Raw genomic sequence first — 24,353 nt, 5'->3', positions numbered from 1 at the left:
GGTTTTACTCTGTATCTGACCTGCAAATGCAACAGACGTGCGAGTGATGTGTAGAGATACACAAGGAGGAGCTACTCCTACACCAATTACCCTTTGCAAAACAGCAGGTGATGAAGAAAAGGCAAAGAAGGATTTTAGTTCAGGACTGGTTTGCTCTCTCACAGGGTGAAGAAGATAAGAGTTTAATGCTGCATGATTTTAACTTTTAATGTTCAACTCATAATTTTACATTTTAATTTTAAGTCCAGATTCCACATCAACTGTTGTCATCGTTAGGGGAATCCCTCAGGTTCCGGAACTCATTCTCAAGTTGCTCCAAGGTTTTCCCTTTGGTTTCAGGAACGCAGAAAGCAGTAAATATTAGAGCGAATATGGATATCACACAGAAGAAAAAGAAGGGTGCAGAGAGTCCAAAGGATTTCTGAAAAAGAATAGTTTTCAGTTAACTTTCAAAGTTCAAAGCAAATTTATTATCTAACTCATATGTCAGCAAATGCGACCCTGAGATTCATGTTCTTGTGGGCATGCTCAATAAATCCATAATAGAGTAAGATCACATCAACTTGAGCCTTCAACCAGTGTGCAAAAGACGACAAACTGTGCAAAAGACAAAAAGAAAGAAATAATAATACTAAATTATGCCAGCTGGTGGTGTAGTGGCATCAGTGCTGGACTTCGGGGCGAAAGGTCCTGAGTTTGAATCCCGCCCGCTCCCTTGCACGCTTTCCATCTGTGCTGGGTTCAGTTTCGAGCTAGCAACTCAACCTCACAAAAAAAACTTGGAGAATGCTACAGAAACACCACATGATGAGCAATCACCAATAATATTGATGCAAAAAGCTTGTCGTGACGGCTTCCCGATGACTCCACCAGGAGTTAAGGGCATTCTTCTTCTTCTGGATAGGTACATGGAGCTTAGAAAAATAGAGGGCTATGGGTAACCCTAGGTAATTTCTAAAGGAAGTACATATTCGACACAGCATTGTGGGCCAAAAGGCCTGTATTGTGCTATAGGTTTTCTATGTTTCTAAATAAATAAGCAAAATTATCTGGACAAGAAAAAAGTCTGCAGATGCTGGAAATCCAAGCAACACACACAAAATGCTGGAGGAGTTCAGCAGGCCAGGCAGCATGTATGAGAAAGAGAACAGTCGATGCTTCGAGCCTTGACCATTCAGCAGGACTGATTGCCTTGGACTTTCAGGCGGATTTGGTAAGGTGCCAGACAGTAGTTTAAACAAAATTAATTAATCCTCAATGATCTAGTAAATAAAGAGTATTGTAGGGAAAATAGGTCATTTTAGGGTAAAGTGGCTGTGTCTCATGGGCTAGCATAACATAATATGTAATAACCCTGGCAAGAAATGTTGACATTTCATTGCGTTTGTCCCTCAAATCAATCTGACGAAGCTTTGTTTCATTCCCTCTATTGCAAGATTATTCTTCCTTAAATAGAGAGACTGGATCTTTCATAAAGTTGTAGGGGAGTTCTCCCTGGGCTCTGTACGGCTGCAGTAAAATATCTTCACTATTACAGTATATGGGACTAGGTGTTCTATGACCAAGTTTGCTGTTAATACGAAGCAGGGTGACAATCTGAGTTTGAGGACAATGCAGAGAGGCTTTTTAAGGGAACATGGACAGGCTAAGTCAGTGGGTAAGGATATGCCAGATCTGATATATTGTGGCAGAATTTTGAAGTAGATATTGTGTTAAATGGGGAAAGGTTTAAAGCTGTTGTTGTTCAAAGTTCAAACTCAGATGATCAAAGCATGTATACTACCTTGAGATTCATTTTCTTTTAGGCCCTTAAAGGAAAATAAAGAAATGTGATAGAATTTATGAACAACTATAAATAACAAAGACAAACAACCAATGTGAAAAGAAGATAAATTGTGCAAATAGTTTTTAAAAGTGATTAAATAACACTGAGTTGTAGAACCCTTGAAAGTGAATCTCTAGGTTTGATGTTCCTGCACATAAACATACAAAGGCCAAGCTGCAGGAACATCCAGCAAATAGGAAGGCAAATGCTATGTTGTGGCAACCCACTTTCTGCGCAGGTGAACTGGCTCACAAAATGGCGCATGCGTCAGCAGAGAGGGCAGCCCCAAAATGGCGCTGGGCCTTCTTCACCAGCAAGGGGAGAAAGCCCATGCGCGGGAAGAGACTTTTGTAATGCACCTCTGACGTCATTTCCACCCGGAGAGGGTGGGAACGGGACTGCGTAAAAGCCAGTGCCGCGAAGTTTGAATAAACTAGACTCCAGTGCAACTTACAGACTGCGTGTCATTATTTCTAGCTCTGTGTGTAGCACATCGCTACATTGGTGACCCCGACGGTCCAAACTGGATTTGGACCAAAGATGATCGACTGTTCATCTGTTCACTCAGTTTTGCTAAAACTGCCAACTTTCTGGATGCTGCGACCACGCGTGTGGTTTAGCCAAGTAGAAGCCCAATTCCAGATTCGGCAGATATCTTCTGATTCCACGTGTTACTATTACATGGTGAGCTCCCTTGACCAGGAGACAGCCACCCGGGTTGAGGATTTCATACAGTCACCCCTGGAAGAAGGCAAATATGCAGCATTCAAAACGCTGCTCATAGGGATGTTTGGCTTTTCACGGCATGAGCAAGGTGCCCACTTGCTGCACCTGGACTGTTTGGGAGACAGGCCGCCATCAACATTAATGAATGAGATGCTGGCCCTGGCTGACGGACACCAGCCCTGCCTCATGTTCGAGCAAGCGTTCCTAGAGCAACTGCCCGAGGACATACATCTGCTGCTGGCCGACGCAGATTTCAGCAACCCCCGGAAGGTGGCGGCCCGAGCAGACGTGCTGTGGAAAGCCAAGAGGGAGAGTGGGGTGTCCATCGGACAGATCACCAAGCCACGCGCCCAACAGCAGGACAGACCAGGCCTGGCAATGGAGCGAACACAGCCCAGAGGCAGGAGTGAGGAGGCCAATGAACAATGGTGTTCCTAACACCAGCGGTGGGGCACAGAAGCCCGCCATTGTCGCGCACCCTTCAAGTTCCTGGGAAACGGCAGGGTCAGCTGCCGCTAACAGTTACGGCGGCTGGCCACCAGGACAGCGTCTTGTATGTCTGGGACAAACAGTTGGGACGGCGCTTCTTGTTCAACAGCGGAGCGGAAATCAGCGTCTAACCCCCGACGGGGTACGACACCCGCAACAGGGAGCCAGGACCCACCCTGAGGGCTGCAAATGGCAGCACGATACAGACCTATGGCACCCGCACAGTGTAGCTGCTGTTCGGCGCCAGCCGGTTCACGTGGGATTTCACACTGGCCGCGGTGGCCCAACCACTCCTGGGAGTGGATTTCTTATGAGCTCACAGCCTGCTGGTTGACTTGCAAGGGAAAAGACTGGTCAATGCCAAGTCTTTCCAGACATTCTCCCTGGGTGAAGCCAAGTTGCCAGCCCCACACCTGGACTCCATCACGTCGTCTGACAACGAATTCACCAGAATCCTAGCGGACTTTCCATCAGTTCTGGCACCACAGTTCACGGCAGCCATGCCTAGACACGGAGTACAGCACCACATCCCGACCCAGGGTGATCGAAGGCTTCCCCCAGACAAGCTCCGTCTGGTGAAGGAGGAATTCAAGAGGATGGAGGAATTGGGGATCATACGGTGGTCCGACAGCCCATGGGCCTCCCCCCTGCACATGGTCCCCAAAGCAGCCGGGGGCTGGAGACCATGCGGTGACTACTGCAGGCTGAATGAGGCTACAACTCCAGACCGCTACCCCGTGCCACACATATAGGACTTTGCAGCAAACCTGCACGGGGCAAGCATCTTTTCCAAAGTAGACCTCGTCCGGTGATACCATCAAATCCTGGTGCACACTGAAGACATCCCCAAAACAATACTCATCACCCCATTCAGCTTGTTTGAATTCCTCCAAATGCCGTTCGGCCTGAAGAATGCCGCACAGACGTTCCAGCGGCTAATGGATGCGGTGGGATGCGACCTGGACTTTGCGTTCATCTATTTGGACAACATCCTTATAGCCAACAGTAGTCATCAGGAGCATCTGTCCCACCTCCGCCAGCTCTACTCCTGCCCGAGTGATTTCGGCCTCACAATCAACCCGGCCAAATGCCAGTTCAGACTCGACACCATCGACTTCCTGGGCCACAGGATTACCAAAGACGGGGCAACACCTCTGCCCGGCAAGTTGGACGCGATCCGCCACTTCGCCCGGCCCAACGCAGTCAAAGGCCTGCAGGAGTTTGTTGGTATGGTGAACTTCTACCACCGTTTCCTCCCCTCAGCAGCCCGTATCATGCACCCTTTGTACACCCTGATGTCGGGTAAAGGCAAGGACATTACTTGGGATGAGGAGGACGTGGCCGCTTTCGTTAAAGCTAAGGAAGCCTTGGCAGATGCCGCGATGCTGGTGCACCCCAGAACGGATGTTCCGACCGCCCTCACAGTGGACGTATCCGACACAGCAGTCGGTGGGGTGCTGGAGCAGCTCATCGAGGGGCGCTGGCAACCCCTGGCGTTCTTCAGCAGGCACCTATGGCCACCTGAACTCAAGTACAGTGCCTTCGACCAGGAGTTGTTGGCACTATACCTGGCAATCCGGCATTTCAGGTACTTCTTAGAAGGCAGGCCGTTCACCACGTTCACGGACCACAAACTGTTGACCTTTGCGTTCACGAAGGTGTCCGATCCCTGGTCAGTCCGCCAGTAGCGACATCTGTCCTACATCTCCGAGTACACGACGGACATCCAGCATGTCTCGGGAAAGGACAATGTCGTGGCGGACGCACTCTCCAGACCAGCTGTCCAGGCCCTGTCCCGGGGATGGACTATGCAGCACTGGCGGAGGCGCAGCAGGCAGACGACGAGATGCCCAGCTACAGGACCACAGTCTCGGGTTTGCAGCTGCAGAACTTCCTCATAGGCCCAGGTGAGAGGACCCTCCTGTGTGATGTGGCTACCGGCCAACCTCGCCCCATCGTCCCGGCAGCCTGGCGGTGGCGAGTTTTCAACTCCATACACGGCTTGGCGCACCCATCTATCAGGACAACCGTCCAGCTGGTCTCCAGCAAGTTTGTGTGACACGGACTTCGCAAACAGGTCAGCGAATGGGCCAAAATGTGCACGCAGTGCCGAACAGCCAAGGTGCAGCGGCACACCAAAGCAACGCCGCAGCAGTTCGAACCCACCCGCTGGAGGTTCGACCACATTCATGTGGATATCGTGGGCCCCCTGCCAGTGTCACAAGGAGCACGGCACCTCCTAACTATGGTAGACCAGTTCACAAGATGGCCAGAGGCGGTCCTGCTCACTGACACCACCGCCGATTCCTGCGCCCGAGCACTGATTTGCAACCTGGGTTGCACGCTTCGGGATACCGGCCCACATTACCTCTGACAGAGGCGCCCAGTTCACCTCCAGCCTGTTGGGAATGCAGCTACACCAGCTACGGACTAGTGGAATGCTTCCACCGTCACTTGAAGTTGGATCTCGTGGCCCGCCTGAGAGGATCTAACTGGGTGGACGAGCTTCCCTGGGTCCTGCTCGGAATCCACACGGCGCCCAAAGAGGATCTGCACACCTCGTCCGCTGAGCTGGTGTATGGCACAGCCCTAGTCATCCCAGGGGAGTTCATACCCGCCCCAAGGGGGCAAGCGGAAGAACCCGCAGCAGTCCTGGACAGGCTACGCGAAAGGCTCGGCAACCTGGCCCCCCGGGAACGACTTCACAGATCCCGACCTGTGTACCCAAAGACCTGCAGAATTGTAAGTTTGTATTTGTATGAAGGAGCACACACTGGGCACCGCTACAGCGGCCGTATGAGGGGCCGTTCAAGGTGATCAAGAACAACGGGTCCATGTACTGTTATGCCCGCAGCCCCCTCCTTTGTGAGAATCACAAGATCACTATTGGGTTTCTGTCAGGGGGCCCAGGAAATGAGAAGGAGACGTGCGGACTATCTCGTTCCCCGGCGATGTAAAGCTAGGGGAAATGGCCATTGTCTCTTGGAGACAAATTTGTGGATTGAGATCCTATGCTACGTGAGAGCCCTCGGGCAAAGTGGGCTGGGTGAAGGGGAGAGATTGCATCATCCCCCCAACCTGATTGAAATCTACGACCCTGCGAGTCAGGATAAAAGAGGGACTGCAGGAACAGCCCCTCAGACGCACCGGAAGAAACACTATCGCTCCCGTGATAGTGGGAAGACATTCAAAGGAGGCCACGTGCGTTCAGTTCTGTTGCCTAGGACTGGTGGCTAGTAACACGGAAAACGGCTTTTAGCTGACAACGGGGAACTCGACCCCCAACGAACTTCGAAGGATTGACATCATAAAAGGAACGGGCAAGTTTTAACCCGCCTTTCTCTCCAACCCACCCAAAGAGCTGCAGCTTGAATAACAGTGACTTTTATATTTCTATCGGACAATACATTACCCCCTAGACAACGATAGAGCTATTTCTTATTATTACTATACCCGCGCTTTTAGATGTAGTATTGACGAAGTATATTATCTGTCTGTTTTGCATTAATCTTATTTTTGTGCCCCTTTATCAATAAATACTTTTAAAAATAGTACCATCAGACTTCAACGGACCTCTCTATCTTTGCTGGTAAGTGACCCAGTTACGGGGTACGTAACAGTACGTTCTGGACATTGGGGGGAAAGAGGAGGTTTTCATGGTGGACCGACTCAAAACCAGCCCATGTGGACTTGGTGCAGCAGGTCGAGGTTCAGGCAACGCGGCGCAGAGGCAGACCTCCCAAACAGAGGCTATCCAGACTGTGGACATTGGGGGGTGTATCAATGGTTCGGGGGGGGGGGGTTATGTGGCGACCCACTTTCTGCGCAGGTGAACAGGCTCACAAAATGGCGCGCGCATTGGCAGAGAGGCCAGCCCCAAAATGGCACTGGGCCTTCTTCACCAGCAAGGGGAGAAAGCCCGTGCGCGGGAAGAGACTTTTGTAATGCACCTCTGACATCATTTCCACCCGGAGAGGGTGCGAACAGGACTGCGTAAAAGCCAGTGCCGCGAAGTTTGAATAAACTAGACTCAAGTGCAACTTACAGTCTGCGTGTCATCATTTCTAGCTCTGTGTGTAGCACATCGCTACAACATTGGTGTTTATTGCAAGAGCATCTGAGAGCCTGCAGTGAAGACACATTACTGCAGTCATTCAGAGCCCTGGTGTGACCACTCCTACAACTTCATGGACAGATCCAGTCTCTCTACCAAAGGCAGAATAAACTTACAACAGAGGGAATGAAACAAAAGTTTGTAAAGTTGATTCCAGGGACGAAAACCCATTGAAATGAATAAAGTTCATGCCAGCTTCGCCGGGTGGGCACGTTGAGATAATGCAGTGGTTAGCACAACGCTTTACAGTATCAGTGACCTGGTTCAATTCCTGTCCTGTCTGTAAGGAGTTTGTACGTTCTCCCCATGACCGCGTGAGTTTCCTCCGGGTACTCCGGTTTTCTCCAATAGTCCAAAGATCGACCGGTTGGTAGATAAGTCGGTCGTTTTAAATTGTGCAGTGATTAAATGGTGGATTTCAGGGCTGCACAGCTCGAAGGGCCCAAAGGGCCTTTCTGCACTGCATCTCAATAAATAAATAAACAAACCAAACCAGGGGTCACATCCTAAGAGAAGGGAATGGCTGCTCACGACTGGGAAGAGAAGATATTTACTCATGCAGCGAGTGAGCTGTGTGGGCTGCCAGTAATCAAGCTTGGAAGATTTTTGGATATTCAGAGGATCGATGTGTATAGAATTTTTCTCCATGGTCAGGAGACAAAACAAATCCCAGAAACCCATGAAGTGCAAGAGAAGGTGGATTCCTCATGGTTACATTAGGACAAACAAACCTTCACTGGCAGGAACCACTTTGTAAGGATGAAAGCTGTGATATAACTGACGATGACACACAGTCCCGATGTCAAACCACGGACTTTAATTGGAAGAATCTCTGACATCAACAGCCAAGTTACTGGTCCCCAGCCGAGGGCATAGCCTATGTACAGGTGAAAAGGAGATACAAGTATTTAGTCACAACAAGGCAACTGGCAAAGCTCTCTTGTGGATAGGATGGGGAAAAGAGGTCAAATAAGAACGTGAAAAGATTTTTTTAGAAACAAATGAGAAACCATTAATACAATGAAGCCATTTCTGTGGACGTTTCTCACCCCAAACACCATTTCCTTTTTACTGAATCCCTGCTTTTAACACTGACCCCTCATCTCCTTGTGAGAAACTTGCCTTTAACTTATAAATGCAGCTTACCTCTGCTAAGTGCAATGCTCTTGGGATTTAACCCTTTATTCTGGTTATAGCAAACACAGCTTATTATATTAATGATGCTACCTCACTATTCCACCGAGCACTGTCAGGTAAATGCCACTCCAAGAAGCGAGGGATGCAAAAGACAGGAAATTATTAGCCTGACTTCAGTGGCCTGGAAGATGTTGGAGTCCATCATTAAGGATGAGGTTTCGGGGTATTTGGAAGCACAAGATAAAACAGGCCAAAGTAAGCGTGGTTCCCTTAAGGGGAAATCTTGCCTGACAAATCTGTTGTAATTCTTTGAAGAAACAAGTAAGATAGTTGCTTACTTGGATTTTCAGAAGGCCTTTGAGAAGGTGCTGCACCTGAGGCAGCTAAACTAGATGACAGCCCATGGTATTACAGGAAAGATACCAGCATACACAGCAGATTGGCTGGCTAGTGTTGGCATAGAATGGAAATAAAGTGTGCCTTTTCCGGTTGGGTTTCTGCAGGGGTCGGTGTTGGGTCCGCTACTTCTCAATTTATATGTTAATGAACTGGATGATGGAACTGAAGTCTCTGAGGACAAGTTTGAGGACGATACTAAGACAGGTGGAGCGGCAGGGAGTGTTGAGGGAGCAGGGAATCAACAGAAGGATTTCAACAGAGTGGGTGGAAGGGCAAAGAAGTGACAGATGGAATACAGTGTGGTGAACTGGATGGTCATGCACTTTGGTAGAAGAAATAAAGGTGTAGACTAATTTTTTTAATGGGGAATGAATTAAAAATCACTTGTGCAAAGGGGCTAGAGAGTCCTTGTGCAGGATTCTTTAAAGGTTAATTTACATGTCAGGCTAGTAGTAAGGAAGACAAATGCAATGTTAGCATTCATCTCAAGAGGACTAGAATATAAAAGAAAGGATATAATGCTGAGGATTTATAAGGCACTGGTTGGACATTTGGGCTATTGTTATTGGCTTTGCACAGCCAATCAAATAAGAATGTGATAGCATATTGAAAGGCCAAGATAGAGTGGACATGGAGGGGATATTTCCAATTGTGGGAAATTCCAGGACCAGAGAGCACAGCCTCAGAATATGAGGAACCCTTTTAGAACAGAGAAGAGGAAGAACTTATTTAGCTGGAGGGTGGCGAATCTGTGGAATTCATTGCTACAGGCAGCTGTGGAGGCCAAATCCGTGGGAATATTTAACGCAGAGATTGATAGGTTCTTGATTAGTATGGGCGCCAGAGGTTATGGGGAGAAGGCAGGAGAATGGGGTTGAAAGAAAAAATGCCCTGATCAAATAGCATTGCAGACCCGATGTGACAAATGGTCTCATTCTGCTTCTGTGTCTTAGAGTAGGTATAACATAGATCTGGCATAAAAAAACTTCTTTTGCAGACCCCTAAATAAAACACTTGCAATCTGACTTACCAAATATGTAAACCATGATGCTGATGAGAGGTATGAGGGCTAACCATTTTTCTGTGTTGGTCTGAAAGAGATGCTCGACAGTTAAGTGACCACTCTCCACAGTGCTAATGTTGGTTACATTACTTCTTATCTCATTTACTTTGACGTAGACTCCAAAAGTCAGTGTTGATATAAACATAATTATACCTGGTGTGAGAAGGAGAAGGGAAAAAATGAGAGTCCTTGCAGTTTACAGTGATTCAAGACCTGTTTAACAATAGCCCCCACATTGAAAAGTACAGCAATTTAATAAAATGTTTAATTGGTATAGAAAGCCATTCAGCACAACACAAGCTCAAATCCCACTCTGAGAAGTTGAAATTACATTGAATTTTCAGGTAAAGAAAAGCAAAGCTAATGAATTATCATAAAAACACGCAAGATTCACTTGTGTATCTCCATCATGTGGTTCATAGCCATTTGTGTGTCCAGTCCCACACCAGCACTGTTGATTCAGCTGACCTCTGGCGTGATCTAGAGCTATTGAATTAGTGTCATACTATCAATAACCCAACAATAAATGCCATCCTTGACAGGAAAACCTGGTTTCCCAGAGTCTCTCAATTACCTCACCCCAGTTCTGAAGCCACCAGTTCTATTGTTCCCTGGCAACTTTGATCCAAGACCCATTCGTATTCTATAGGACCATGAGGGTCACACCTAAGCCAGTCTTCACAGACATTCCTATTGGTGGATTATGAACAAGTTTGCTTCTTTTCATTAGAAGAAAGAAGTCCTTTCTAAATCCTAGCTAACTCAACACAGACCAATGATGGAGTTGCATCCCCTTCTCTGTTATCATTGCCACTGCATCTGTTCATGTACCATAGAAGAAGCCAAAACAATTTCACTTTGAAACTTTAAAGTTCTTTTCCTATTGTACCTGACGCAAAGAGAAGTTTCCGTCTTCCAGCTTTGTCCATTATCCAGGCTGCAATCGACACGGACACCAAGCGAATGACACCCACCAGTACTGCATCATAGGAACCTTTCTAACAGAAATATCTCCGTCAGTGTGCAGAACAGGAAGTGGGGAGAGAGGGAAAGAGGAGGGAGGTAGAATAAATACAAAAGGTGTCTTTCCTTTAGCAGAGGGTAAAGATTTAAAGTACCGTAAATGGTTGAAGTCATGGAGAAGGGATGAAAGAATGATTATCACCTGGGATGAGGGGTCTGGAGTTCTGCCTAAGAGGCAGAAATTCTCATCACATTTAGGTAGTACTTGGATGTGTGCTTAAAGTGCACTAACTGCTGCAAGATGAGATTTCTATAATTCTCTTTACGTACATTTTAGGTTTTCCTCGTACTCCTTCCATCTGGCAGCATTCTGGGCAAAGGCGTGACTTTTGTGTTCTTTGTTTCATTTCTCAACTATGATAGTAGACTGCTTTTCTTCCCCACAAGTGGAAACATTCCATGCCTACATCATCACACCTCCATTAGGTCCTGTCTCTCTGTGCATTTTCAAGCGTAAAGAGCCTCAGGAAATCAGCTTTTCCTGATATTTGCAACTTTCGGTCCAATTCCTCATTTTTGCTGTTACTTTGACAACTTTTGTCTGCATCCTATCTCAAGATTTCCCTCTCTTCTTTCTGCAAACAATGGCACAGAAGACTTGCATATGGAAAGCAGCAGTTAGGGACAGTGGGAGATGAACAGGTCCTGGGACCAGAGCAAGCTCTGTGTTTCATTTGTTTGGATAGTGTTGGTGACAGAGTTGCTACTTACCAGAATTACAGCTGTACTATCAAAGATGAGCTGCATATTGATCAGTATGGGAGTGATTCCACTGAGCTGCTGAAACACCCTCATTACGACGGTAATCAGCATGGGTTTGTAGACAAAGGCCTGGCGGAGATCGGTACATGACACTTTTTTCACCTGTCGGAGTCAAAGAGCCACAATCTCAGATTGGAAGGAAAGGGAAAGAGACACAGTTTGCCTTTGTACAGCACTGAAGTACTTTCACAGTAATGAGATAATCCAATGGAATAATGTTTTTCCAGGGATAACGACACAGGGTCGCAGGAGAATTCATTTACAGCTTCTTAACATGTGACATTCCGTCAGTCCTGCTCACTGACACCAGCATTGATTGTGAATCTTTGATGTGGGACCTTACTTTCTGTCTCTTGACGTGAATCGCTCTCCCCATTGAGTCAGTGCTGATACAATTTCTTTGAGATATTTAAAAAAATTTGGGTGAAGAATATACTGATTCCTTCGCAGTTCTCTGAACAAAATAAAATCTTATTGTAGAATCAATGCCTATCAACCGAGGAGGTCTCACTCCATCCACATTATCCAAGCTTCCTTGTGATTTGTCAGTGGTCCCTGCTGTGGGAATAAACTCTCCTCATTGACAATTGTGCTCACAGATCAGCCAGGAATTCACTGAGTGCTGGAGACTAATTGCCTAAACCATGTTTCTACATTCCACTGTGAGCTTGGAATTCTTTGTGATGGGAGTGAGTGGGAAGGGATCTGGAATGTCTACACTTTATTGAGTGAATGTTGGGATAAAGCGACTGGTGATTGCCATGGTGTCTCTGCTTCTGCTGACAAGACAGAAAGACTTTCCACTTACGTTCCCGGCCAGAACCTCCAGAATCTCCCTGTACTCCAGCAAGTAATTAAAATCCGAGCCCCGGAGCCACATGAGTGCTTGAATAGCTTCACGGTCGCGGTCTTTGGAGACTAAATAGCGAGGGGATTCCGGCATGAAGCACAAACTAATGACCAATACTACTGGTATAATTGTCCCAACCACCGCCAGCCAACGCCAGGATAGGACCAGGTCTGGAAAAGAAACGAAGGACTCCTGTTAGTGTTCTTTTCCCCAAAGAAATTGCAAATAAAGAACACTTCCATTCCATTATAATTTCAATTCGTTTCCATCTATTCCCAATGGGGCCAAGCCTTTCCCACCCTCTTCCAGTGCACATAATCCCAGTGGGAGACAGGAACAGGAATTGGCTGATTATACCTCATGCTGTTTTTGCCATTCATTAATATCTGTGGCATTACTTCATATTTCCCCCCATCATTTCATATAAGAATCAATCCATCTTGGAGCTATCATCATCAATGTTCACAGGAGAGCAAAGATTCCCAAGTTCTGTTTTCTGTTCCACTTCAGAGATTTCTTTCCTTCTGCCCCTTTTTCAACCCATTCTCCAATCATAGACATTGATCTACTGATTAGTATCTTGGCATCTCTGTCTAAATTCTCCATGCCTAGTGATGGACACGTCAAAATTGGAAATTATTAGCACCTTGCGCATAAAGAGTCTTTCCTAACCAGTTAATTTCCTGTCCTGAATCATAATTTGCCCTGAATCTCATGAACAAAAACTTTAGTTAAAACTATCAATGAGTGAATTTATCAAATGCCCTCTGGAAGTCCCCAGGGATTACTTTCTAAAGATTCTTTTTCTCCCCACTTCAGTCATGTCTTTGGACAATTCAGTCAGTTTTATCAGCAGGAGATATCCCTTCCCTCCCATATTTTAGAATCCCAATGGATTAAGCCTTTCTCATTGATGCACCATCAATAACTCACTCTGAGACGTAGAAGCGACGTATCAGCTTTTATTGACTGGAAGAAGGAACAAGCAGGGAGTGACCACCATACTACATCCTGGAGACTGAGAGACCAGGCTCAGACCTCCATCACCTTTATACAGGGGTCTGTGGGAGGAGCCACAGGAGCAGTCATCAGGGGGCGTGTCCAGACAGGTATATGTAGTTCACCACACCCATTCACTCCCAATGTACGGAATTCCTCACCCAATGCATAGAGCAGAAGTGATCCACAGGCAAGCATAAACTGTGGGGTAGAGCCCAGTCTTCCTCTCAGCTTGGCCACTGATATCTCAGAAATGTAGACCTGCAGGAGAGGAAGGGTACGTTTAATAACCTGCTGACCAGAAGACTTGGTGGGAGATGTGTGGAACAGATGGTTCCATGGGGGACACACTGAAACTCAAGAGAAGTAGCTGCACATTAGGGTTAACCCCTGTGCTAGCAGCCTCACGAAAAGGAGAGCTGAATGTGTGAGTCTCTCCCTGCCAGTATACAGCCTCTCCAACAGCAAGCCTCATGTAGTGCCTCCTCGCTGGCAACACACTGAAACTCAACTCCTTTCAGACTCAGGCTGGACAGAGAGGAGGTCTGTCCGCTGCACACATAGCACACAGGCCCTCCGATGTGTGGACACACCCTGGTGCTCGTGAACCAGATCCCCAGCTATGGGTAAATAGTTCCACTGCCTTGTGGGCAGTCTTGAGAGACACAAAGGCTACGGGAGTAAACCCAGACAGCAAATCTGGAGTGGAGCTCCTAAGGCAGCTGAATGTTATTGAACATTCTTCTGGCAGCTCCTGCAGCCAGGCTGCTGCCAAGCATAATGATTCATAAGCTTTCCTTTGGAATACACTGGTGAGGCCGTGGGGAGGTTATTTTGACAACCTGGCATCTCAGGATCTGCATACCTTCCGTCCAGGCTTGGGTCCTGGAGAACTCACTCCAGTGATCTATCGATTGTCCTTCAAGACAAACGAATGCCATTGTCAGAGGACTGAGCACAAAATCTACACTGACACATCTGTACCGTCTAGGGAATACAAAACCACTGGAGGGATAGTCTTTGCACAAGGCCGCTCTGTCAGAGGGACAGTACCGAGGGAGTGTCACAACATCAGAGGGCCGGTACCGAGGGAGTGTCACGCCGTCAGAGGGACAGTACCGAGGGAGTGTCACACCGTCAGAGGGACAGTACTGAGGGAGTGTCACACCATCAGAGGGACAGTACCGAGGGAGTGTCACACCGTCAGAGGGACAATACTCAGGGAGTGCCACACCGTCAGAGAGACAGTACTGAGGGAGTGTCACACCGTCAGAGGGATGGTACTGAGGGAGTGTCACACCGTCAGAGGGACAGTACTGAGGGAGTGCCACACCGTCAGAGGGACAGTACTGAGGGAGTGTCACACTGTCAGAGGGACAGTACTGAGGGAGTGTCACACTGTCAGAAGGACAGTACTGAGGGAATGTAACACCGTCAGAGGGACAGTACTGAGAGAGTTCAATTCCCGCTGCGGTCTGCAAGGAGTTGGTACATTCTCCCTGTGACTATGTGGGTTCATACTGAGTGCTCTGGCTTTCTCCATATTCCATAGATATATGGGCTGGTGGCATTTTATGTTGGCACCAGAAACTGGCTCAATCCTCACTGATTAGGTTACACAAATGATGCCTTTCCCATTGAATGTTTTGATGTACATGTGCCAAATAAAGATAATCTCTATCTCATCTCTTTCTCACTCTCAGATTTTTCTGTCTCTTTAGCTGTGCAAGATCAAAATACAAAGACGAGGAAGTTTGCAGATGCTGGAACTCCAGAGCAACACACACAAAGTGCTGGAAGAGCTCAGCATGTCAGGCAATACCTGGAGAAGATCTGCCGATGCTGCCTGGCCTGCTGAGCTCCTCCATCAAAATACAAAGGTCGAATCTGTGTTTTCAGGGACTTGGCAGAAAGTTATCCTTTGCTAACTTACCGGGATGGAGCTAGCTGCCATTCCCCCCGCGAATCCAGTCAGTGCACGGCCAACATCAAGCATCCAAATGGCCTGAGCACTGCCCATTAAGACAAATCCCAAGGCCGATGGCACAGTGGACACCATAATGGTCAGTTTGCGACCCAGTAAGTCATTGAAGAACATGGCACTGAGGCCCCCCAGTGCGATCCCCAGGGTGAAGACAGACTGTGAAAAGAAATGTTTGGCACCAGGGTCACAGTGTGAACATCGGAAAAGAAGATTTTGTTCAAAAGACAGATTGTTGAGATAACTCTTTCAACTTGGCTCAGGAAATGTTATTCTAACAGATAGCAAAACTTTTACATTTGTTTCTGCTCAGCATGCCAATCGGCACCAGCATTTTAGAATGAGATCTTACTCCACTATCAAGGTGAGACTCACACTGGCATATCCTCTCTACCATCCTGTCAGAAGCTGCCAATGCAGAGATAAAGTGCAGCTCTCTATTGTCGCATCACTACATGGCACGGTTATGATTAGCACCACACTATGATGTTACAGGAAAGATAGTGGCATGGTTAGAGGAGTGGCTGACAGGCAGCAAATGGCAATAAAAGGGGGTTGTTCCTGGTTGGCTGCCTGTGACTAGTGGTGTTTCTCAGGGTTCAGTGTTGGGCCCGCTACTTTGAATAATGGAACTGATGGCTTAGTGACAAAGTCTGTGGCGGATACGAAGATAGGTGGAGGGGTAGGTAGTGCTGAGGAAGCAATACGTTTGCAGCAGGATTTAGACAAATTGGAAGAATGGGCTAAAAAGTGGCAGATGGAATACAGTGTTGGGAAATGTATGATAATGCATTTTGGTAAAAGGAACAATAGTGTGAACTATTATCTAAATGGGGAGAAGGTTCAAACATCAGAGGTGCAGAGGGACTTGGGAGTCCTGGTGCAAGACTCCCAGAAGATTAATTTACACGTTGAGTCTCTGGTAAAGAAAATAAATGCAATGTTGGCATTTATTTCAAGGGGAATAGAATATAAAAGCAAGGAGATAATGCTGAGGATTTTATAAGACACTAGTCAGGCTGCACTTGGAGTATTGTCAACAGTTTTGGGCCCCATATCTCAGAACGGATGTATTGTCATTGAAGAGAGTCGAGAGGAGGTTCTCGAGGATGATTCTGGGAATCAAGGGATTAACATATGATGAGCATTTGGCAGCTTTGGGCCTGTACTCACTGCAATTTAGAAGAATGCAGAGGGGGTAGAATCTCATTGAATCCTACTGAATGTTGAAAGGACTAGATAAGGTGGATGTGGAGAAGATGTTTCCTATGGTGGGGGCGTACCGAATTAGCTAGCACAGCCTCAAAATTGAGGGACGACCTTTTAGTACAGAAGTAGGGAGGAATATTTTTAACCAGAGAGTGGTGAATCTGTGGAATGCTCTGTCACAGGCTGAGGTGGAGGCCAAGTCCATGGGTATATTTAAGGTGGAAGTTGATTGTTTCCTGATAGGTCAGGGCATCAAAGATATGGTGAGAAGGCAGGTGTATGGGGTTGAATGGGATCCGGGATCAGCCATGATGGAATTGTGCAGCAGACTTGATGGGCTGAATGGCCTAATTCTCCTCCTATTTCTTATGGTTTACAGTCCAGGTGATCCAGGTTCCATTCCTGACACTGTGAGGAGTTGTATGTTCTCCCACTGACTGCATGGGTTTCCTCCTAATGCTCTGGTTTCTTCCCACACTTGAAAGACGTAGCAGTTGGTAGGTTCATTAGTTATTGTAAATTGTCCCATGATTAGGCTAGGATTAGATTGGGGGAATTGCTGGCCAGCGTTACTCGAAACACTGGAAGGGCCTATTCTGCACTGTATCGCAATCAATAAATAAATAAATTAATCAATCATTCAATCTATCAATCAATCAATAAATCAAACAATCATGAATTACACAGACTAGATACAGAGTAAAACTTCTCCTTCAATGTCTCATTAATCATTGGCATGGCAAAGATAACACAGGCTAGATGCAAATTAGAGCTTCACCTATCCTGTCCCATCAAACATTCCTGAGCAGATACTGCACAGGTTAGCTGCAGAGTAAAGTCCCCTTTGTGATAATCGTCATGAGCTCCTACCTCAAACAGCGATGCTGATTGGGTATTCATTTGAAGGTTCGGGATTGGAGAACGTTCCAGTTCTGGGACCACAGGGGAAGTGTAGACCATTGCATAACCAAAGCTTACATTTCCCAAGACTGCTGTGAACACAGCCAGAAACATCCGCCTGTTGTTGACTTTCCTGCAAGGAAAAAGTAAATAGGTCTCTCAGTCTGCAGTAAAGCATTGGATCTTCAACCTTCCTATTCCAATCTATCTCCAGGATTTATACCATCATGTTACCCACCTGTCCTGGGGTTTCCTGAAGTGCATGCAAGTCAATTGCATGAGCCACTCATTGTAACAGGTCATTTTATCTGTCAACACTCTCCAGTAAAAGTGCTTCTCCTGTGCCTCATACTGAATTGTAAATGACTATTTTATATTCTTTGCCCTGGTTTTATACACCCACACTTCCTGTATGTTCCCCACAGTAATCGTTATCTCATTTTGGATGCTGTTGAGGGGGTGACCTGACAGAGGACGGCCACGGCAATCGGGTCTCTGGCACTGAGCCTGGTTCCGTGGTGCAGAAGGGAGAGAAGAAGATGTGGAATGTGGTAATCATAAGAGATTCCACAGTGAGGGGAACAGACAGGATGTTCTGTCAGCCTGATAGAGATACCCACATGGTGTGTTGCTTCCTAGATACCAGGGTACGGGATGTCTCAGATCAGGTGCAGAGTATTATGAAGGGAGAGGGTGAACAGCCAGAGGTCTAGGTGCACGTTGGTACCAATGACATAGGTAGAAAAAGGGAGGAGGTCCTGAAGAGAGAATTCAGGGAGTTGGGTAGGAAGTGATAGGGCTGAGGAAGGGGAAAACAGAAATAAATCAAAGATAGTGTGCAATGGAGATGATAGAAAGGACAGGGAGGAGATGAGGCATAATCACAGCCAGTGGGATAAGTTACAGGGCAACAGAGGTGTGGTGCAGTTCAAACAGAAAGCAACAAATACTGGACTGAAAGTGTTATATTTGAATGCACGCAGCAGTGTTGTGGCCATCTCTGAAACTTGGCTAAAGGATGGCTGCCATTGGGAGTTGAATGTCCAAGGATATATGGTTTATCGGAAAGATAGGTCAGTAGGCAGAGGGAGTGGTGTGGCCCTGTATAGAAGAAATAATATTAAATCATTAGAAAGGGATGACATAGGATTGGAAGGGATGTGTTAAGAAATGGCAAGGGTAAAAGGACCCTAATGGCAGTTGTATACAGGCCTCCAAACAGCAGCCGGGATGTGAATTACAAATTACAGAAGGAGTTAGAAAAGGCTTGTCAGAAGGGCAAGGTCATGATAATCATTGGGGATTTTAACATGAAAGTGGATTGGGAAAACCAGGCCAGTACTGGACCTCAAGAGAGAATTTGTAGAATGTCTAAGGGATGGCTTTTTAGAACAGCTTGTTGTTGAGCCCACTGGGAAATCGGCTGTGCTGGATTGGGTGTTGTGCAACGTGTGTCACAACAACTCTAATAACAGAGTTTAAGATTAAGGAACCCTTAGAGAACAGTGATCACAATATGGACGAGTTCACTTTGAAATCTGAGAAGGAGAAACTAAATTCCAATGTGTCGGTATTTCAGTGGAATAAAGGAATTTATAATGGCATGAGAGGGGAACTGGCCAAGGTTGACTGGAAAGAGACACCAGCAGGGAGGACAGCAGAGCAGCAATGGCTGGAGTTTCTGTGAAAAATGAGGGAAGTGCAAGATAGATATATTCCAAATAAGAAGAAATTTTTGAATGGAAGAAGGACACTACCGTGGCTGACAAGTGAAGTCAGAGCCAAAGTAAAAGCAAAAGAGAGGGCATACATGGAAGCCAAAGCTAGTGGGAAGATAGAGGATGGGAAGCTTTTAAAAATTTGCAGAAGAAAATAAGAAGGTCATTAAGAAAGAAAAGATGAATTATAAAAGGAAGCTGGCAAGTAATATCAAAGAAAATACTAAAAGCTTTTTGAAGTATATAAAGGGGAAGGGAGAGTTGAGGATAGATATAGGACCAATAGAAAGTGATGTGGGAGATGTTGTAATGAGAGGCGTAAAAATGGCAGAGGAACTGAATGCGTATTTTGCATCAGTCTTCACAGTGGAAGACATCTGCAGTGTACCAGATATTCAAGATTGTCAGGGAAGTGAAGTATGGGCAGTGAAAATTACGACTGAGAAGGTGCTCAGGAGGCTTAATGATCTGAGGGTGGATAAATCTCCTGGACCTGATGGAATGCACCCTTGGGTTCTGAAGGAATTACAGGGCGTTAACGATGATCTTTCAAGAATCGATAGATTCTGGCATTGTAGAGGATGACTGGAAAATTGCAAATATTACTCCCCTATTTAAAAAGGGTGGGAGGTAGCAGGAAGGAAATTATAGACCTGTTAGCCTGACTTCAGTGGTTGGGAAGTTGTTGGAATCGATTGTTAGGGACGAGATTACGGCGTACCTGGACACACATGTTAAGATAGGCCAAAGCCAGCATGGTTTCCTGAAAGGGAAATCCTGCCTGACTAACCTACTGCAATTTTTTGAGGAAATTACAAGCAAGGTAGACAAAGGAGATGTAATAGATATGGTGAACTTGGATTTTCAGAAGGCCTTTGACAAGGTGCCGCACATGAGGCTGCTTAGCAAGATAGGATCCCATGATATTACAAGGGAGTTACTAGCATGGGTGGAGCATTGACTGATCGGCAGAAAACAGAGAGTGGTATTAAAGGGATCCTATTCTGGTTGGCTGTCATTTACCAGTGGAGTTCCACAGGGGTCAGTGTTGGGACTGCTGCTTTTTACGATGTATGTCAATGATTTGGACTATGGGATTAATGGATTTGTGGCTAAGTTTGCTGATGATACAAAGATATCATCAGGGTTAGGGTTTTCAAGTGCCAGGCTTTAGATATTTCAGAAAGGACAGGGAGGGAGGCAAAAGAGGTGGGGGCGTGGCACTGTTGATCAGAGATAGTGCCACAGCTGCAGAAAAGGAGGAAGACATGGAGGGATTGTCTACGGAGTCTCTGTGGGTGGAAGTTAGGAACAGGTAGGAGTCAATAACTCTGGTAAGGCCGAATTTGGAGCATTGTGTACAGTTCTGGTCACCGAATGTCAACAAAATAGGGAACATTTACTAGAATGTTACCTGGGTTTCAGCACCTAAGTTACAGGGAAAGATTGAACAAGTTAGGTCTTTATTCTTTGGAGTGTAGAAGGTTGAGGGGGGACTTGATAGAGGTATTTAAAATTATGAGGGGGTAGATAGAGTTGACGTGGATAGGCTTTTTCAATTAAGAGTAGGGGAGATTCAAACAAGAGGACATGAGTTGAGAGTTAGGGGGCAAAAGTTTAAAGGTAACACGAGGGGGAATTTCTTTACTCAGAGAGTGGTAGCTGTGTGGAACGAGCTTCCAGTAGAAGTGGTAGAGGCAGGTTCGGTATTGTCATTTAAAATAAAATTGGATAGGTATATGGACAGGAAAGGAATGGAGGGTTATGGGCTGAGTGCAGGTCAGTGGGACTAGGTGAGAGTAAGCATTCGGCACGGACTAGAAGGGCTGAGATGGCCTGTTTCCATGCTGTAATTGTTATATGGTTATACAGGGTGTTTATTATAGACTTCCCAATGGTAACAGGGACATCAAAGAGCAGATAGGGAGACAGATTCTGGAAAGGTGTAATAATAACAGGATTGTTGTGGTGGGAGATTTTAATTTTCCAAATATTGATTGGCATTTCTCTACACTGAGGGGTTTAGATGGGGTAGAGTTTGTTAGGTGTGTTCAGGAAGGTTTTCTGACAATATGTAGATAAGCCTACAAGAGGAGAGGCTGTACTTGATCTGGTATTGGGAAATGAACCTGGTCAGGTGTCAGATCTCTCAGGGGGAGAGCATTTCGGAGATAGTGATCACAATTCTATCTCCTTTACCACAGCAATGGAGAGGGATAGGAGCAGACAACTTAGGAAAGTGTTTAATTGGAGTAAGGGGAAATATGAAGCTATCAGGCAAGAACTTGGAAGAATAAATTGGGAACAGATGTTCTCAGGGAAATGTACAGAAGAAATGAGGCAAATGTTCAGGGGATATTTGCATAGTATTGGCATAGGTACAGTACGCTCCAATGAGACAGGGAAAGGATGGTAAGGTACTGGAACTGTGGCTGTTGTAAAACTAGTCAAGAAGAAAAGAAGAGCTTACAAAAGGTTCAAAAAACTAGGTAGTGATAGAAATCTAGAAGATTATAAGGCGAGCACAAAGAAGCTTAAGAAAGAAATTAGGAGAGCCAGAAGGGACCATGAGAAGGCCTTGGTGGACAGGATTAAGGATAACCCCAAGGCATTCTACATGTTTGTGAAGAGCAAGACGATAAAACGTGAGAGAATAGGACCAATCAAATGTGACAGTGGAAAAATGTGTATAGAACTGGAGGAGATAGCAGAGGTAGTTAATGAATACTTTACTTTTTTTTCCAAATCTTTTTATTATTATTATTCAAAAATAGCACAAGTACATCGAAGTAACAACACTTACAATGCCTCATAAAGAAGAAAAAAAATGAAAACTTTGCTTCAGTATTCACTATGGAAAAGGATCTAGGTGATTGTAGGGATGACTTACAGCGGACTGAAAAGCTTGAACATGTAGATATTAAAGAAGAGGATATGCTGGAGCTTTTGGAAAGCATCAAGTTGGATAAGTCACCAGGACCAGATGACATGTATCCAAGGCTACAGTGGGAGGTGAGGGAGGAGATTGCTGAGCCTCTGGCAATGACCTTTGCATCATCAATGGAGACAGGAGAGGTTCTGGAGGATTGGCGGGTTGCAGATGTTGTACCCTTATTCAAGAAAGAAAGCAGAGATAGCCCAGGAAATTATAGAGCAATGAGTCTTACTTCAGTGGTTGGTAAGTTGATGGAGAAGATCCTGAGAGGCAGGATTTATAAACATTTGGAGAAGCATAATATGATTAGGAATAGTCAGCATGGCTTTGTCAAGGGCAGGTCGTGCCTTACGAGCCTGATTGAATTTTTTGAGGACGTGACTAAACACATTGATGAAGATAGAGCAGTAGATGTAGTGTATATGGATTTCAACAAGGCATTTGATAAGGTACCCCATGCAAGGCTAATTGAGAAAGTAAGGAGGCATGGGATCCAAGGCAACATTGCTTTGTGGATCCAGAACTGGCTTGGTCACAGAAGGCAAAGACTGGTTGTAGACAGGTCATATTCTGCATGGAGGGCAGTGACCAATGATGTACCTCAGGGATCTGTTCTGGGACCCCTACTCTTTGTGACTTTTATAAATGACCTGGATGGGGAAGTGGAGGGATGGGTTAGTAAATTTGCTGATGACACAGAGTTTGGGGATGTTGTGGATAGTGTGGAGGGCTGTCAGAGCTTACAGCGGGACAGTGATAGGATGCAAAACTGGGCTGAGAAGTGGCAGATGGAGTTCAACCCAGATAAGTGTGAGGTGGATCATTTTGGTAGGTCAAATATGATGGCAGAATATAGAATAAATGGTAAGACTCTTGGCAGTGTGAAGGATCAGAGGGATCTTGGGGTCTGAGTCCATATGACGCTCAAAGCAACTGCGCAGGTTGACTCTGTGGTTAAGAAGGCATACGGTGTATTGGCCTTCATCAATCATGGGATTGAGTTGAAGAGCTGAGAGGTAATGTTGCAGCTATATAGGACCCTGCTCAGACCCCACTTGGAGTACTGTGCTCAGTTCTTATTGCCTCACTGCAGGAAGGATATGGAAACCATAGAAAGGGTACAGAGGAGATTTACAAGGATGGTCACACATTTTAATTCCACGTCCCATTCCCATTCTGATATGTCTATCCATGGCCTCCTCTACTGTCAAGATGAAGCCACACTCAGGTTGGAAGAACAACACCTTATATACTGGCTGGGTCGCCTCCAACCTGATGGCATGAACATTGACTTCTATAACTTCTGTTAATGCCCCTCCTCCCCTTCTTACCCCATCCCTGATATATTTAGATTTTTTCCCCCCTCCTTTTTTTTCTCTCTTTCTGCCCATCACTCTGCCTGTTTTCCATCTCCCTCTAGTGCTCCCCTCCCCCTTTCTTTCTCCCTGGGCCTCCCGTCCCATGATCCTTTCCCTACTCCAGCTCTGTATCCCTTTTGCCAATCACCTTTCCGGCTCTCAGCTTCACCCCACTCCGGTCTTCTCCTATCATTTCGCATTTTCCCCTCCCCCTCCTACTTTCAAATCTCTTACTATTTTTCCTTTCAGTTAGTCCTGACAAAGGGTCTCGGCCCGAAACGTCGACAGTACTTCTCCTTATAGATGCTGCCTGGCCTGCTGTGTTCCACCAGCATTTTGTGTGTGTTGTTTACAAGGATGTTGCCTGGATTGGGCAGCATGCCTTAAGAGAATAGGTTGAGTGAACTTGGCCTTTTATCCTTGAGCGATGGAGGATGACAGGTGACCTGATAGAGATGTACAAGATGATGAGAAGCATTGATCGTGTGGATAGTCAGAGGCTTTTTCCCAGGGCTGAAATGGCTAGCACGAGAGGGCACAGTTTTAAGATGCTTGGAAATAGGTACAGAGGAGATATCAGGGGTAAGTTTTTTTTATGCAGAGAGTGGTGAGTGCGTGGAATGGACCACTGGCGATGGTGGTGGAGGCGGATATGATAGAGTCTTTTAAGAGACTCCTGGATAGGTACATGGGTAACCCTAGGTAATTTCTAAGGTACGGACATGTTCTGCACAGCTTTCTGGGCCAAAGGGCCTGTATTGTGTTGTAAGTTTTCTATGTTTCTATGTTTTTTATTCAGGTCTCCCCTCATTGTTCTAAACTGCAGTGAATACAGGCCCAAATGCTCTTCATACAATAACCCTTT

At 46.1% G+C, this 24,353-nt stretch overlaps 1 protein-coding gene across 1 annotated transcript; it reads right to left on the bottom strand.

The window, feature by feature from the left end:
- Window positions 1–230: 230 nt before the first annotated feature.
- On the bottom strand, window positions 231–17,591 carry LOC140730096 (solute carrier family 2, facilitated glucose transporter member 6-like). Its single transcript, XM_073050231.1, has 9 exons — window positions 17,448–17,591; window positions 15,321–15,527; window positions 13,549–13,648; window positions 12,347–12,558; window positions 11,488–11,640; window positions 10,643–10,751; window positions 9,721–9,906; window positions 7,886–8,031; window positions 231–421 (listed from the first exon to the last, which is right to left on the bottom strand). Exons 1-9 carry the CDS (start codon window positions 17,589–17,591, stop codon window positions 257–259), a joined length of 1,422 nt encoding a protein of 473 aa, XP_072906332.1. The 3' UTR covers window positions 231–256.
- Between the last annotated feature and the right edge of the window lie 6,762 nt (window positions 17,592–24,353).

This window comes from Hemitrygon akajei, chromosome 7 (genome assembly GCF_048418815.1).
Source record: "Hemitrygon akajei chromosome 7, sHemAka1.3, whole genome shotgun sequence".
Taxonomy (NCBI): Eukaryota; Metazoa; Chordata; class Chondrichthyes; order Myliobatiformes; family Dasyatidae; genus Hemitrygon; species Hemitrygon akajei.
The sequence above is the reverse complement of the archived record's forward strand: the minus strand, read 5'-3'. Positions and strand labels throughout refer to the sequence as shown.

Bases quoted from the DNA above. Each gene is read 5' to 3' on its own strand.
- LOC140730096 (XM_073050231.1), bottom strand. From the start codon at position 17,591: ATGTTTCTGGCTGTGTTCACAGCAGTCTTGGGAAATGTAAGCTTTGGT. The intron at 15,528-17,447 runs GTAGGAGCTCAT...TTCTTTTCACAG, and splicing joins AATCAGCATCGCTGTTTGAG to TCTGTCTTCACCCTGGGGAT. The intron at 11,641-12,346 runs GTAAGTGGAAAG...TGACTCCGACAG, and splicing joins TGGAGGTTCTGGCCGGGAAC to GTGAAAAAAGTGTCATGTAC.